The 15,129-nt window shown below is 46.4% G+C and overlaps 1 protein-coding gene across 1 annotated transcript; it reads left to right on the forward strand.

Moving 5' to 3' along the window:
* Nucleotides 1–8,056: 8,056 nt before the first annotated feature.
* On the forward strand, nucleotides 8,057–13,918 carry SPP2 (secreted phosphoprotein 2; the record flags this gene model as incomplete). The annotated part of the gene is made up of 6 exons (XM_082001739.1): nucleotides 8,057–8,105; nucleotides 8,210–8,334; nucleotides 9,737–9,859; nucleotides 11,436–11,546; nucleotides 13,235–13,289; nucleotides 13,660–13,918. 6 exons carry the CDS (start codon nucleotides 8,057–8,059, stop codon nucleotides 13,755–13,757), a joined length of 561 nt encoding a protein of 186 aa, XP_081857865.1. The 3' UTR covers nucleotides 13,758–13,918.
* Between the last annotated feature and the right edge of the window lie 1,211 nt (nucleotides 13,919–15,129).

Here is a 15,129-nt window from a genome sequence, read left to right on the forward strand (position 1 = left end):
AGAGCAAAAAGGGAACGCAGGTTCAATTCCTGTTCCCGTCGTGCTGCCACAGGAGATGGGGTTTTAAGCTTTGCGATGCACCTACAAGGGGGGTTGATGAAAACAGTAGAACTACAAGAAGTTAAGATAGTGCTGCGAAGTCTCTGTCTCGGAAGAGGGGTGACTGAGCCTACTCTACTATGCCTACCGACTGTGATCAACCAGGATCTACTCTGGGTCCCCGGGTGGGCCACAGGCTACAGGTACCGCGCAGGATTAGTGCTCTGTGCTCCGGCTGCGAACGGGCTAGCAGCCAGGACACTTGCCTCCCCACTGTGGCTAACGATCTCGGCAACGGGTGGGCCGGAGGAGGCTGTAGCACAGGTAGAAGATGGCAGCTGGGACTGGTGTGTATTGATGTCAATAGGGAATCTCTGAATGAACGAGGCTTGCCAGGGCTGAGCTGTGCTCCTGGTGGGGAAAATGTAACGTGAAAAATGAAAAGTAAATTTTAGACTGCTTGGAATTCACCTTTGCTGTAAGGAGAACATGACCAGCTGTGGGCTGTCTCCTGAAGGGTCTGGGTTTGGGGTGTGTCTGGGGGAGGAGAGGTCTTATCCTAGCTTTGGGCTGTAATTCTGCTGTAAAATGTGAGCTTAGGTAGTGTGGCTCGAATAATGAGATTGGGCTGATAATGCCTATTCTGAGAGCAGCGTACTTGGAATCAGAATTGATTCAGCTGTGTGGTCCTCAGCAATTCATAGGAAAAAAGCGTCAGCAGACGTGCAAGAAAAGTTCCTTTTAGGCTGTTTCATTTAAGCAGTTGTCAAATACCCAAGCACGGCCCTTGAATGAATTCATAAAACGAATTGCTCCAAGTCATTAAATGAGTCCTACTTAAAAAAAAAAAAATTAAAAAATACACCACTTAGCTGTATCTTTTCAACAGAGAGGACACAGGTGCTCATGCCACGTCCAATCTGGGAGAGCAGGGTCTGTGTTGTGCTCGGTGCCACGAGGAAGGGGTGATTAGGACAAGGCTTGGTGGTGGGACCCAGAGTAGGTCAGATAGAGCAGAAGGAGCTACCAAGCTGTTCCTGAGTTTCGTGTCCACTCCCAAGTGGGCTTCTGCTGAGTGCTTGCCTGGAGGTACGTGCGCAGGTTGGGAACCCGATTTTTATGTTTGAGGGCTTCCCCTCAAGAGGTGGGTTTGCAGAGGACCTCATCGTGTGGTGTGCGCTCACCACGGGACTGGCATGCCGTGGTGCTCCGTCCCTGTACGTCTTACCTTGATCCTTCTGCTACTATTTGCACTTATTTGTTCTCTATAATCTCAGGCAAACAACTTCTGCAGTCGGTTTCTCTGCCTCTTAGTGTGATCACAACTGAGCTGTTTCTAGGAGTGTCTCTAAAGAGCGTGAGGGCTGCCTGTGTCCCTGGTTTTGACTTTTTTTTTTTTAACACAAACTGTGGCTACGCACCATCTGCGGAACCAGGACCAGAATTGATTTCTTGGGTTCTTCTTTTCTTCATTATATTGAGCTCACCCCTGTACAGTCCAACCTCAGGCGGCAGAATGGTGCCTTTCAGCATCTGAAAGTCTTTGTGGTTTCATGTGTACCTTGAGACTTCTGGATCCCTTCCTAAAAGCCGGGCTGCTGCTGTGCAGGACATGAGACAAAACAGTGCCTGGAATTGCCTGTTTGGCTAATTCTTGTTTTTGCTGCTCACGACTAAAGTAATTATCTAAAATACATGCTGATTTAAAGCTTGAGCTCACCGCTAGTGACTTTTATCTAATGTCTAAAACCTTGTGTAACTACTCAGAGACTCTAAAAAACAGAAATGAAAATGACAGCTTTAGTATTTAAGGATCCTTGAAATTTGTTTGGCTTACTGATTTTTCTGGTTATAGATCTTAACGCCTCTGTGAAATTAAAAGAATATTCTACTTCTTTTTTTTATTGAGAGAAAGATTACAACTTGAAGAACTAACTCTTAAAAAAAAATCAATTCATGCTAAAAATTTATGATTCGTGTTCCTCTGATTACGCACCTTCTCGTGACTTGCAGCCAGAAACAACCCTTTGTGTGCTGAATTACACCGACGCTGAGGCTGAAATAGCATTAAAAGAAAATGCTGGTAATTTGACTGCATGCCTGAAAGGCTGAGCCCACTTCAGCAGCGCAAGCCACTTTCAATAAACGGCAGCATCAGGCTCACGAGGGATGGGGTGTGACACTGGTGGCTGCACTTGGCAGCTGATGGCTTCAAATATTTTGCCTGGTTTCCCCTGGGATTTCAAGATTTACCAGGGCTTGGTTTGACCGGTGGTTGCAAGTAGCTTGCACTAAGAATACAGAAGGATGTAACAGCTGAACTATCTGAGAATGTGCCCTAGGGATAGGGAGAAAATCTTGAAAATTATCAGTATGGTCAGCAAAACTTATTAAAAGCAATAAAAATTAAAAAGAGACATAGCTCTTTGGCTTTTCAGGTAACAATCTTTGGGTCTGGAGGTAGTGTTTGCCTTGCATCAGCTACAAAGTTGTGCCAGTGACCCCCATAAGAGCTATTACTGCTGACCTGGCAGGCACAGGAAATATAGATATTTAAAGTTTCAAAGGTCCAAAGCAATGAAGTGAGACCTCTGAGATGCTGGTGCAGGCTGTGATGTTTCAGAACAAGCACCCAGTGTGTGTTATGGAGGTTCTGTTTGCTGTAATGTGTGCTTTGGGTTGCTTCACTCTCAAAGTCCACTTCCAGCAACTGCGGTAGAAACCGTGTAGGTTTAGGTCGCGTTGGTTAGAGCAGCGTGTACGGGGCGCCTCAGAAGCACGGAGCAAAAGGGTTTAGGCACTGCCTCTGCACGCCTGCTGAAATGTTTCCTTTAGCCTTTGTGAAATTCCTGTTAAAGACATCAGTTCCAATGGTTTTCAGTATTGACGTAGAACAGCTCGGTGAGTTCTCCTGGAGCATCTGCAAACCTTGCAGAGTGTGAAACTGCCACGGTATAAACTCCAGACTTACGAAATGCAGCTGGTTTCATCCTTAATACCGTAGGTGTGGGAATCTGAGGTGACACTACATTGACTTCACTTTACTCTCCTTTCGACCATCACATCTTCAAGTGCTTTACAGTGGAAAAGGGTTGAGAAAGGCAGCCAGCATGGCAGAGGGTACCATCTTAGGAGAGCGTGAGAGCAATTAGAGGAATTGGAAGGATAAAGACTTATTCTCCATCCCAGGCGGTCAAGAGCTGGAGAACGTTCAGCAGCCCCCAGGAGGTGTCTGGACTGGCTGTATGATCGTCTGCTAGTTTCTCAAGGGACAGGTAGGCAAGATCTGAAGGGAATCCAGGCTGAGTCTCTGTTGGTGAGGACATGGTGGCGCTGGATTAATGGTTGGACTTGATGATCTTGAAGGTCCTTTCCAACCTTAGTGATTCTGTGATGTCTCTGAACTATGGATCAGGTCACAAAGCCTCTGTTAGTCTGAGCAAAATCTAGAAGCCTTCTTCCTATCTGTATCTGCTGATGTCAATACAATGGTTAGTCTTCTGCATGTGTGAGGAAGAAGTTACTCATGGAGAAGAACTTTCAGGGAGAGCCTTTTGGTTTTGCCAATGCCATGACGTGAGAGCTATAGGGGAAAAAAAGAACATGTTGTTTTGCCGTTAGTCACGTTTTCTTTTATCTGAAGGGACATCATTAACTTTCATCTGTCATCTGACTGTCCAGGAAACAAGGGATCAGGAATAGCTCCTTGATGCCTGGGATGCTGTTTCACCTGTTTTCAGAAAACAGACATGTGATGATGCTGGGCCATTTACATTTTAAATTAAAAGACATCTTGTAGTTACCAAAATTTCACTCACAAAGAGAAATTACTGTTCTCCCAGTTGTCTGGGAACAGAGCTGACTTGATTGCTGGGAGTGAAAGTGGTCTGAAAATAGTCATCTAACAGAAGCTCTTTAATTTCTTCTTTTCTGAAATGGTGCATATCTGTGCTGTGTAGATTAAGCTGCATACAACCCCCCTCCCTCTGCCTCAAGGTGCTTGGCATCTGGAACTTGCTAGTAGTAGAGTCAAAGTTTTGCCCTTAAATTGTGAAGAGTGCCCCTCGAGTTTCAAGAAGTTTTGTATTTTGGGGGGTTTAACTATAACATTTGTGCTTTCTAAAAAGATGTGTATGTATGTGCAAGCTCTTCCTAAAAGTCGTCTCAAAGTTCTTCAGTCTGGTTAATCGGGGGGGATAAAAATGTTATCCTGATCAGGGACGTTGTGAGCTCTGTTGCTGCTGCTGCAGCCAGGAGCCTTCATAAAGCTGCAGACGAAATTTGTGGCTTCTCCCCAGTGCTGTGTGGTGTCTGGGTTGTCTTCCCGTGAAAGCTTGTATAATTCCCAAGGATGTGGAAGGCAGCAGGCAACATGGCAGAAACGCTTATTGTCTCATTTTTTGCACCTTCTCCATTTTGTTCTGCCCTGGTTTTGGTTCTGAGGCAAAGGCTTCACCTTTTGTCACTTCTCCGTGTGCCATGGCACCATTCACCAAAATGGCTTGTAGCACCTAGTAATTCGTGGCAGGGTCCTTACTGGCAAATGCTGGGAGCTGGTCTCTAGAGGAAGGGGAGGATGCATTGCTCTTCCAAGAACGTGTTGTCCTCGGTCTGCATGGCCATGCCTGCTGTTTCCTTAAGCATAAGTGAAACAACAACTTTCTGTTTTGAATGTGGCAATAAATGAAGAGTCTCTTGAGTTCAGGAATTTGACCTCGGAGGCCTTCTGCAAAGTATTGAATTTCAGGTTGAAGTCCAGTCGCTCTTCACAAGTTTAGTGGTGTTGCCTAGCCTGAAGCTTCAGTTACAGTTTCCAGTCCAAAGTAGACCTCAGACCTCTTCAGAAACCCAGAACTTGGGGCACTTTGACTCTGAAACTGTAAAATTGGTTCCACTGCTTAGATCTACTGAAAGCAGAGGTTTCCCAAGAATGCTTCTTTTCAAGCCCTTGTCCCAAAGGAAAATACCCCATCCTTCTCCTGTTGGCTGTGCCCATTAGCACTAGGCAGGTGCTACTCATGGAGATACATCACCTGTGAGTAGAGACAACACTGCACCCTGCTCAGACTTGCCTTTCCTCCTACCAGCACATGCCTGAGCCTGTTTTCTTCACAGACTTTATCTTCTCCCTGTTCCCATCCTGCTCACCCCCAGTTTCTACCTCTTGCCCAGGTCCTGTCTCTGGGTTGAGCACCCTCAACCCAGATGCACCTCTGACATGGACAGTGGATGAAACCAATTTTGCTGTAACATTGAATCTACTGGAGTGTATAATGTATCTGTGGAGAGATAGGAGAAATATTTACCAAGTTCATTACAGACTTAATGAGCCAGGATTCAGAGAGGTGGAATAGCAAACATCTCCGTTCTCTGGATGCTGCAAAGCCAAGCCAGAGCTCTGCAGAGGAATTTTCATTTCATTAAAAAATTTTATTTTCTAGCCCCACTCAGCATTACTGCTGGCAGCATTTCCTAGTAGCTAGTCTAAGAGGAAAATCTTTAAACCCTGCAGTTGGTTCAATAGTTAAAATTACTATTGGACCAGCTACAACATTCTGGCTCGGCAGTTAGGAAGCAGCTTGACATATTCAGGTTCTGGTGGAATATTAACTGGTCCCAGCATATGAGAGGCAGATGGTTCCTTTTCTACGGGTGAAGTCGAAAGCTGAATGTTACCCAAACTACCGCAGCAAGTTGGTGGTGAAGCATGCCGAAAAACAATAAGGATCCTGGGGCTCCGAATGCCAAGTTCTTTCCATTCAAGTGGTTAGAGCCGTCTCGTTTCTTGTGTTCCATTACCGCAGCAGCAGCACGACTGATTGCAGAGAAACCACTGTAGAAGCAGGTCGAACAGCGTATTGGAAGGTTTCCTCCTTCATCTGAGGGTGCATGGTCTTGGCTCAGGTTGCAGAAAGATCAAGCATAGCACAACAGAGACTGTTCTTGAGAATCTCCAGCTCAGTTTAAATCCTCCACGTTGTGCTTTGGCATGGTTGTAGGCATGGAAGAATATCAGGGGCCTCCCCGTGGCACAGACAGCAGTCAAGGAGAGCTGGGAAGCAGGAAGGGCAGACCCTGCTACAGATGAGCATGTCCGAGAGCCAGGAGAGAGCGTCTTCAGCTGCAGTGAACAAGGAGAATGGAGGTACAGAAGAGGGCTCTGGCTTTTGACTGGGCAAAGTTTCAATCGGCGTTTTTGATCACGTTCCCAATGCTGAAATCCAACTTGGCTGCTAAAAAATGCCCACCCCTTTTTTGGAAAATGCACCCACACCCACCTCTCTCAAAGCAGGGCTTGGGTGGGATGGCACGCACGTGGTGTGGCACTAGCCAGTAAGGTGGCCCCGGCGAGGTTCCTGTTTGGCGCCGTGTCTGCTCGTCCCCCCCAGGCACGGCTTGTTCCTAGCACAGTCTGTGCTCATGGGCAGCTCTACCAACTGGCACACAAACTCTTTCCTGGGGCGTACCATGGCTCAACAGGTTCCTTTTGTAGGATCTCGCAGCATCAATGGGGAATGAATCCAGTGGCCATCAAAGCCCACACCTGGGCGGTTGTTTCTCTTGTGTCTTAGAAGTGCAATGCCTTTATGGGTCTTTGCCTTCGAGCACTTGCAGTACGAGTGGTACTTACCCGACTCCATCTGTCACCCGAGGAGTCAGTTCTCCCCACCGTGCAACCTTGTGATCGGCTGCTGTCCTGCAATCTCACAACCTAACAACCGGAAGCAACTTTATCCTCTTCCTTATTAAATCTGAGCCCTGGTACTTTGCATGCTCCCGTGTCTTTCCTTGAGTGCTTTTCATTTGGGAAGTTCTTAAAATGACCCCGTGCCACGTAATTCACGTGAACTGCGATTTGAAGGTTAACGGAGGAGTGTCACACACGGGATCTTCAAAACGGATATGACTAGACACATCTCTGCTTTGTGAACAGTCAGCAATGGATGAACTTGTTTGAAGGCAGCAGTTTCCCTCCCAGATCCCATGGAGAGCCTTTAAGCACTTAAAACCCAGGTGCATCTCTGAACCTTATGACAAGTGTTTTAGTGGCTCCATTGCGGGGGGGTGTGGTAGAGTGGTAAGATACGTTGCCCGTATCTGGAAAGGAAGGCTCGCAAGTGCCGAGTGCCATGTGGTGGGGAGGGTGTAGCGAACGTCTGGCCCCGTTGCGGTCTGACTTCTATTAGCTCAGAGCTGAGGTGTCACGTCCAGCTTGTCCCTCTCATTCCTTATGATGTTTTCAGAACTGCTGTCAGGCCCTAATTTTCCAAAAATCCTATTAATTTCTGTGTTGAAACTGAAGCCTGAGCATCAGGGGGAGCTGACAGGGGAAAGCACATGTCCACAGCCGCTCACTTGTTTGGATAGCTGGGCTCAGGCTTGGCAAGAGTCGCAATGTGGGAGCTCTTCTGGCGTGTGCCCAATAGCAGAGGTCCCAGGAGCTTGCAAGGCAAACAGACCGGGGTGTCCCAAGGGTCTGCCGTGTGCCTCGTGCCTGGGAGGCTGCTGTTGGGTGCTTTGGTCTGCAGGGTGGTGGTGTCGGGCGGGTCCGCGCAGGTGGATTCCCATTCCGTGCTGGGGAATCATCCCCTCCTCGGGGAACGCCTGCTTGTAAGTGCTTCCAGTTGCTGCCGAGACATAAAAGTGCTGGGTCCGGTGCTAGGGAAGGAGTTCACTCACCACGTGGAAAACTAATGGCTAAAAGTGAGCAAAATAACTAGATTCTGCCTTTGGCTATGGAGATACCGCGAATTCAGTGTTCCCTTTTAGTTGCAATCCTGGGAAGAAGACACTGCAGCCCATCTCTTATCAGAGAACTACTGCTAAATGGAGAAAAGCTGACAGCAAATATTTACTCTCAGATCAATTCTGTTTAAAGTGCAATGTTTGTAGCGGAGCTTGGACACAGGAAGGTCAGATGTAGGATCAAGGCTACATTTATATAAAGACAGAGGAATATGTACGGGAAACCCTTGCTTAGAAAGGGAAAGGACCAGAGAATTTTGAAAGTCACGCTATGAGGATCTTAATTTTTGTCCTCGCACTGAGCGTTTTCTCGTGTTCAGGTAAGTTGCTCAGAACGGAACCACGTCGTCTTTCTTATGGTGCTTCTGGGAGGAAAAGGACAAGACCATGCTGAACTTCTAATGGAACTGTGCCTCCATCTCAGGGTTTCCTGTGTACGACTATGAACTCCCTGTCACAGAAGAGGCTCTCAATGCTTCCATTGCGAGGATCAATTCCCAGTCATGGGGGACAAACCTGTATGGTGTTGTCAGGAGCCATGTCACAAGAGTAAGTGTGCAGCCAACGGAGATCCTTTACCTGAAATATGCTTTGCTGTGCGGGAAAACTCTTTTTCACCCAACCCTGGCAACACATATTTAGTTGGAGTTTTCTGATGTTGCTTGGAAGAGGGTGGATTTGGGGCATTACCTGAAGCTCTGGCTTTAGGAACCCAAATATCCTTTGTATGCTGGTTTGTAATTAAAAATACTCTAGGAGTTTGAATTTTCCACCCCTAGAATAAAAATCTTTGAGGAATCTCTTGTAAGATTCTGTTCAAAACCGGTGTCTTTAAATACCTCCAGCTAACTGCTTTGCTTTGGGCATGAAGTAACCTGGTTCATCTGAAGGTCTCAGCTGACCACCTGCATTCCTAATTAAATGCCACCACAAATGCATTCAGGATTCTTTCTCCAATCTGTGTTTACATCATCTGTCCCTACACACCAATTCTGCTTTAAATCTACTAGCGTTTAAATGCATGCAGGAAACCCTTATCTGTTTTCATTTGTGTTGCTAAGAATTATATTGGTTACCCGGAATTAAGGAGTTAAAGCTTCCTAATTTAAAATTAGCATGTCCATGTTCCTGAACATCCTCAGAAACATTCTGTTTCTATAGCTCTATCAAGCGTGCATGTATCAAGTCTTCTGCAAGTATGAATGACAAGATGACTTTTGGATTCATCTAGTTGGGGGGAAAAAAATGCTTGAAAGCAGTGGGGGTTTTGTTGTTTGGTTTGGTTTTTTGGTTTCTTTTGAGTCTCCCATCTTCAGCTAAAACATTGATTAGACTGTGAGAGGGAGAAAAGAAAGTCCTAATGCATCAACAAAAGGAACCAAACTCTCTAAAGCTTGCAGTGTGGCATGGCCACTGCCCATTGAGGCACCTGAGCTGACAAGGAGCGACCCTATAAACTGCTTTAATTCAATTGCTTGCGGTTGTGTGATTTACTTTCCAAGCTGTGTATTTGCAGTAGACTTCCCAGCAGTCTAGATACCCACAGCAGAGCTGTTAGCACCCTGGTGCCCACAGAAGAGGGGGTAGCACACAGGGGTAATGCTATGCTTATTTACCTTTGACTTATTTACCTTTTTATTTACCTTTGACAGCTTTAGTTCCCCCCAGCCGACACTGAGAAGTGGGATGATCCCACTGTGGCTGTGGGGTTTCGAGTGAAACCCCTGTGGAAGCTGTTCTGTGTTGCTGCTACCAAATCTGCCTAAGGGAGTAACTCCTGAGCACAATAAAATATCTTTTCTCACACGGAGTAATCTGCTCTAACTTGAGCACTGACCCGTAATGCCCTTATGTCTTGCTTCTGCTTGACAAAGAAGCAAGGTTGCCATGTAGTGGGCATGGAAGAACGACGGGCACTAATTATATGTTGTGTTGACTTTCCTTTTACCAGGTTGACATGTGGAACAGCGATGCTTATAGACTAGAGCTGCAGTTCAGCATTCGTGAAACTGTGTGCACGAAAGCTTCCGGGAGAGACCCGTTCACATGTGACTTCAAATTAGGCCCTTTTGTGGTAAGTGTCTCTGGTGTGGACGTGAACCCCCTGCTCCGTGCAGGAGCTTCTCAGGACATGTTGAAACAGTACCGGGTGCTGAAGAATGACTGGCCTCCTGAAAACAAAACCAAACCCAAACCAATACAACCTACAGCATGGAGTGAGTGTGAGGTGGGAAGGGTCAGTGCTGGGAAAGTCTTCTGCCTGGGCAGTGGGGAATACAGGAACTGCTCTGAGTTGAAAAGAGGATGCGTGTCTCGGAGCAGCACATAGTGAAAGTTGCTTGTGTCCTTCGGGACCAAATCCTGGAAAGAAGGTACAGCGTTTTTTCTAAGGTAAGAGTGTTGGAAAAAAAATGATGTTTGGCATGCTTTTGTCTGTCATGCATCTAGGCACCGTAGAAAGGTTTATCTCCCTATGTAGTGCAGATTCCTGCTCTGTGCTGGCAGCGCTAATCTTTTTCAGATTTTCAACTCTCTTCAGCCTGAGATAAACACAGATCAGGCTCTTGCTGTGCTCTGGTTCTGAGAAGACCAGCTTTGGTGTAGGAGTAACATCATCTTTGAATCTGGACTTCTCTGTGCGGTTATTTTTGACAAAACATGGCTCCCATTGCAAGTTTCGGAGTGGTTGTGTCCTAACTGCTTGCACAAATCTTACAAAGCATGTGGAGCAGCTCTTCAGTCCCTCTGTGCGATGATGCCATACCGTGTGTCAGACTTCCACAAAGATTATATCTGGTTCTTTGTGCTGCTCCAAGCTGAGCTCTTCTCGCCTCTTTTTCCTCTGTGAATAGCTGCCAAATTTATCTGTCCTTCCTGGAAACAGTCTTTAGGGAAGAAGAGGGATTCTGGGAAGGTGCTTGAACAGATGGAGCAAAGGCTTTCCTCATAGATTACGAGTCATGCTACTCCCTCGGGATGTAGTTTACCCCTCAAAGAAGGGCAAGTAGACGTCTCTGAGTATCACTACTCTTGAGCTAAGCAGGTTGTGTGCGCACGTAGATGGGACAACATGGAATGGATGGTTGTTGCTACGTTTTCTTTAAAAACGCAAGGGTTGGCTGCTGCAAGGTTATCACTGTATCCTAAACAGACACCATCCCTCTTCTTTCCTTCTTGGAGCAATGCGGTATGAAAGATAGTATGAAGATCTCTGTCTTTCAAACTTGGGTGCAGGTTTTGATGGAGCATCTGTCAAATCATAGTGACAACTTCTTTCAAGGTAGTTTAACTTTTAGAGCTGTAGCTGCCATCAGCATCTTCTGTTTGCACTTGGTGATGTGCATCAAACCAGAACCATGAAAAGGATTATGAGATTTTTCTTCTACCTCAAGCAGGCTCAAGGCTTCATACAGCTAACATGCAATTGTGAAGCAATAACTTGTGTGTAGTCATATGCTGCCAGAACATATACGTCTGGCCGCAGTCTGCTCCAATAAATTTGTTAGGTGTATAATCCTGCTTGAGTTTCTTCCTTCAGGAATTTGTTTTATAAATCCCTGTACATCTTCCCACCCTCAGTGAATATCCCATGAGAGGGTTTGTACTGTAGCTTCGCTCTATGAGATTTGCTCTATTTTCACCTGTTACAGCCAACCACTTTCTGCAGAAGTGTTGTGGAAGTCTCCGGTGAGCTGATCTCGAACGTTATCGTGCAATGTCATCGCGGCACATCCAGCTCCGAATCGATGAGCAGCGAGGAGGTAAGGAAGGGGAAAAATGATTTTTGCTGCCTGGGGGAGCGAAAATTCTGCTCATCCTCTTTTAAGCAGCAGTCAGGTGTGTATGTGTGAACTGCGGCTCCTGTTGCAGTTGGAGGTTTTGATCAGAAAACCAAATGTGGTTTGAAATCCAGCTGTCTCCTGTAATGCTTCACTTGCCATCAGCTGAGAGGTTTGACCTTGCTTGACGGATGCCTGGGGAGAGTGCGAATCTCTGCGGCAGTCTGGCACATCCACCAACTCCCACCACTCTTTCTTCGTTGACATATAGAGTATGTGCCTGGAGAACAGCGACTGGAACATCTTAGACTGAAACAAATACCGATGACTGTGGCTCTGTTACCAAACCCAGCTCTCAGCTGAGCATGTCATCACAGGAGAGCTGAAGAACATGTGCTCTACTGAGATTTGTGTTCCCTTTTTGAGCTTTTGCTTGGTTTTTAAGGTGTGATTAAATGCCGACCCAACTTGTGAATTCCTGCTAGCTGTTTTCAAACCATACCAGTGTCCAGTTTTTCCGTGAGCTGGCACTTGAACCTGGGTGCCTGCACTTACAACACAGATCTAGAGTGGGTGTTGTGCATTGCGCATTATATGCAGGGAACAAAGATAGTTTCACAAGCAAGGTGCCAGAGGATATGGACAGCTTTTATTATTGGAAAGTGCAAGTGGCTGAGTGAATAACTTGAAGCAAATAGGATTCTGTGTCACCTTCTCTTGGTTTGAATTGCCAAATTAACTTTTAATTTTTTTTTTTTTTTTGGTTCAGAATCTCTATTCAGAGCTAGCTAGTGAATGCACCACAGGAAGTCTTGATCTGCAGAGCAGAAAGACTGCATGTGAAGTACGGAAATATGTAACATAGCCTTGGATGTTCATTCTGTCCTCAGTGGGTTAAACATAACTCTTGTTTAATAGGGCATTCAGTATAAACACTTGCTTTTACAAGCAGACATCTTCCTGCAAGTCGTCTTTAACCATCACTTAAAATTCAGTAACTGCTGCCAATATTCCTGCTGGGGAATATATTTCCTGCAATGTTAATAAGGAATAAATGCCAAAGGGAATTATTGCACATGAAAAGGAAAGTATTCCTTTCTGCAGAGGGCTGCGGCAAGTGTGCCGTAGCTCTTGCTCTAGAGCTCTAACTCTAGCCTGAGCCTAGGCTCTAACCTCAGCCTGGCTGATGCGGTGTGGTGTAGCTGTGGTGGATGGCGTTGATGTAGCTCCTGTAGTGTTGGTGGCAGTTGGATAGGAGAAGGAATTGTGATTAGCGGAGGCTGGGATGATATTACTTGGATAGAGACCAACGAAAGAAGAGGATAGAGAGTTTTTAAAAGAGTAATTAGGGATAAATGAGTCAAAGGGATGCCCTGTGTGACTGCAACAGACTAACTCTGCTCTCCAGGCTCTGCTCTCCTGGCTGTATCTGCGCTACAGGAAGGTCAGGTAAAGCGTTAAGTACGAAAGATCTTGACCTGAGAGCCTACCTGCAACTGCAGACTTCCTTAGCAACATCACTGCTTTGCAGTAGTATTCAGCAGTAATCTTGTTTTCAGAGAAATTAATCATGAAGTTTGGAATTACTTCAGTGATCACATAGTACCTGAGGAAATGAAGGAGAGGCAGACTTCTTGACTTCTTTTTAAAGAAACGCCTTTAATTTACAGATGATGCGTATGCCGATAATGAACCCCAACAGGCAAGGCAGCAGGCGCAGGGAAGGTAAGCCATTTCTGCCGTGCTGGGCTGTCCTGGCACGTGTTTGCCTTTGGGATCATGTTTGGACCGTCTGAAGGTCATCTGTCTGTGGGAGAAGAAAATATGGAAGACCAGCAGTTTGCTCAGGTCGTGGCCAGCTGCTTTTTCCTTTGCAGAGGGGTGTCTCACTGAGGAAGCGGCGAGGGCATTAGGCTGCGAAGTAGGGCAATGCTGGGGTTTGTGTACGCATTTTCTGGATTGCCCGATTTGTGCTCTCATAAGCAGTAGTTGGGTGCATCCTTGAGGTTCTCCTGATGTTGTGCGGAATGCTGAATGAACACATGTTTGAAAGCATATCACGCTCATGTACGTCTCCATGTTCTTTTTTTAAAAGATGTATTTGCTCCTGAAGCCTTCCCTTCGAGGGGAAGAGGCGGCAGCCGTGGAAACTGGCACAAACCCAGCTATTTCAGCTCTGGCAAGATTGAATAATATGGTTTGGGTGAGTACAATTCCAAGTGTAGCTTTTATGCACCCTAGGTCTGCAGGTTTTGCGGCAGGATGGGAAAGGGACTGCTCAGGATAAAGGACCTCTTTGGGAAGGTGGTTCCTGGCTGCGAGCGTGTTAAAAGCCACATCACTCTAGGCATTTGTAGGACTTGCTTCTGGGGAAATTCAGTGACACAAACAGCACTATCGGCACTATCGACAAATGTTGATGGAGTGGCAGTCTCTGGTTGCCTCACAGAACAGGGGTCTGACCAGTTGTCAAGGCAGCAGAAGGTGTTTTTGATTTTCCTCTTGTTGCTTCACTCATAGGAAGACATCCCAACTACAGAGCTCACGGCTTTCGTTCACTCTACAGTAGTCCATTCCACATACTCATGCAAACACCAGTGTCCTGGTGTGCAGGTAGTGTGAATGGTGTGCAAGAAAATCAATCTGCTGGCCTGAGCTTAGCACAGGGCTCAAGCCTTAAGCTACAGTTCCACCTTTTTGCCTCCATCTCTCTTGGCTGGCAGAGACATGTTTCCTTCTAACGTTTCATGGATACTTTGGACCTTATCCAAACTGGTTGCCCTTAGCAGGGGTGTATCACTTGGCTGTGGGATCCGGGATCTGGAACGTGCCCTGGCTGTGTATTGGCAAAGAAACAGGTGAGTTGTCAGGTGCCCCAGTCCTTCAGCAAGTCACCCACCATCTTTTTGCTGGTGCTCTCCTCCCACCCATGGCTTGTTGTGTCTGTTTATATTGCAAACTCTTGGAGGAATGGCCATGTCTTTGCGCTGAGCCTAATGCAACAGGGCCCCGAGGCTGCACAGTTCAGCAAACAAAAAACAAATATGGTAGTAAGGTATCTGAGAGAACGAACATGTAGTTTACCCAGGGCAAATGTTTGTTGCAGAGAAGCTGTGACGGAGATATTTGGACCCCAATTAATGGGTATGATAATGAAAAGCACTCGTCATCTGTTGGAGCTGGCAAGGCCTATCCTACACAAACCACCTTTGCTGACCTACTTCTGAGGCTCTATGTGGGAGCAGCTCTAATTGCTGCTGATATTTTACCTGCCGTCTCATGGAGTTAATCTAAAGGGAAGTGGTTTTGAAAGAGTTTTAGCAACAGAGAATGGAGATCATTCTTTGGCATGCTAAACAGTTTTAAAGTAGTTGGGAAAGGCAGAGGAAATTACTTAGCACTGTGTCTTTGTGATTAAAAAGATTTCGCACGCTCGCTTGGGTACATATCATTAGCAGGTCTCTGTCCCCGTGGAGTGCCAGAGCTGAACGCTCCGTGTGCATGGAGCTCAATTCAGGCCTGCCGCGTGGCACAAGACAGTTTTAGATGTAATTTAGCACCGATG

The sequence above is a fragment of the Phaethon aethereus genome (genome assembly GCF_964289735.1).
Source record: "Phaethon aethereus genome assembly, chromosome: 6".
NCBI classification, from domain to species: domain Eukaryota; kingdom Metazoa; phylum Chordata; class Aves; order Phaethontiformes; family Phaethontidae; genus Phaethon; species Phaethon aethereus.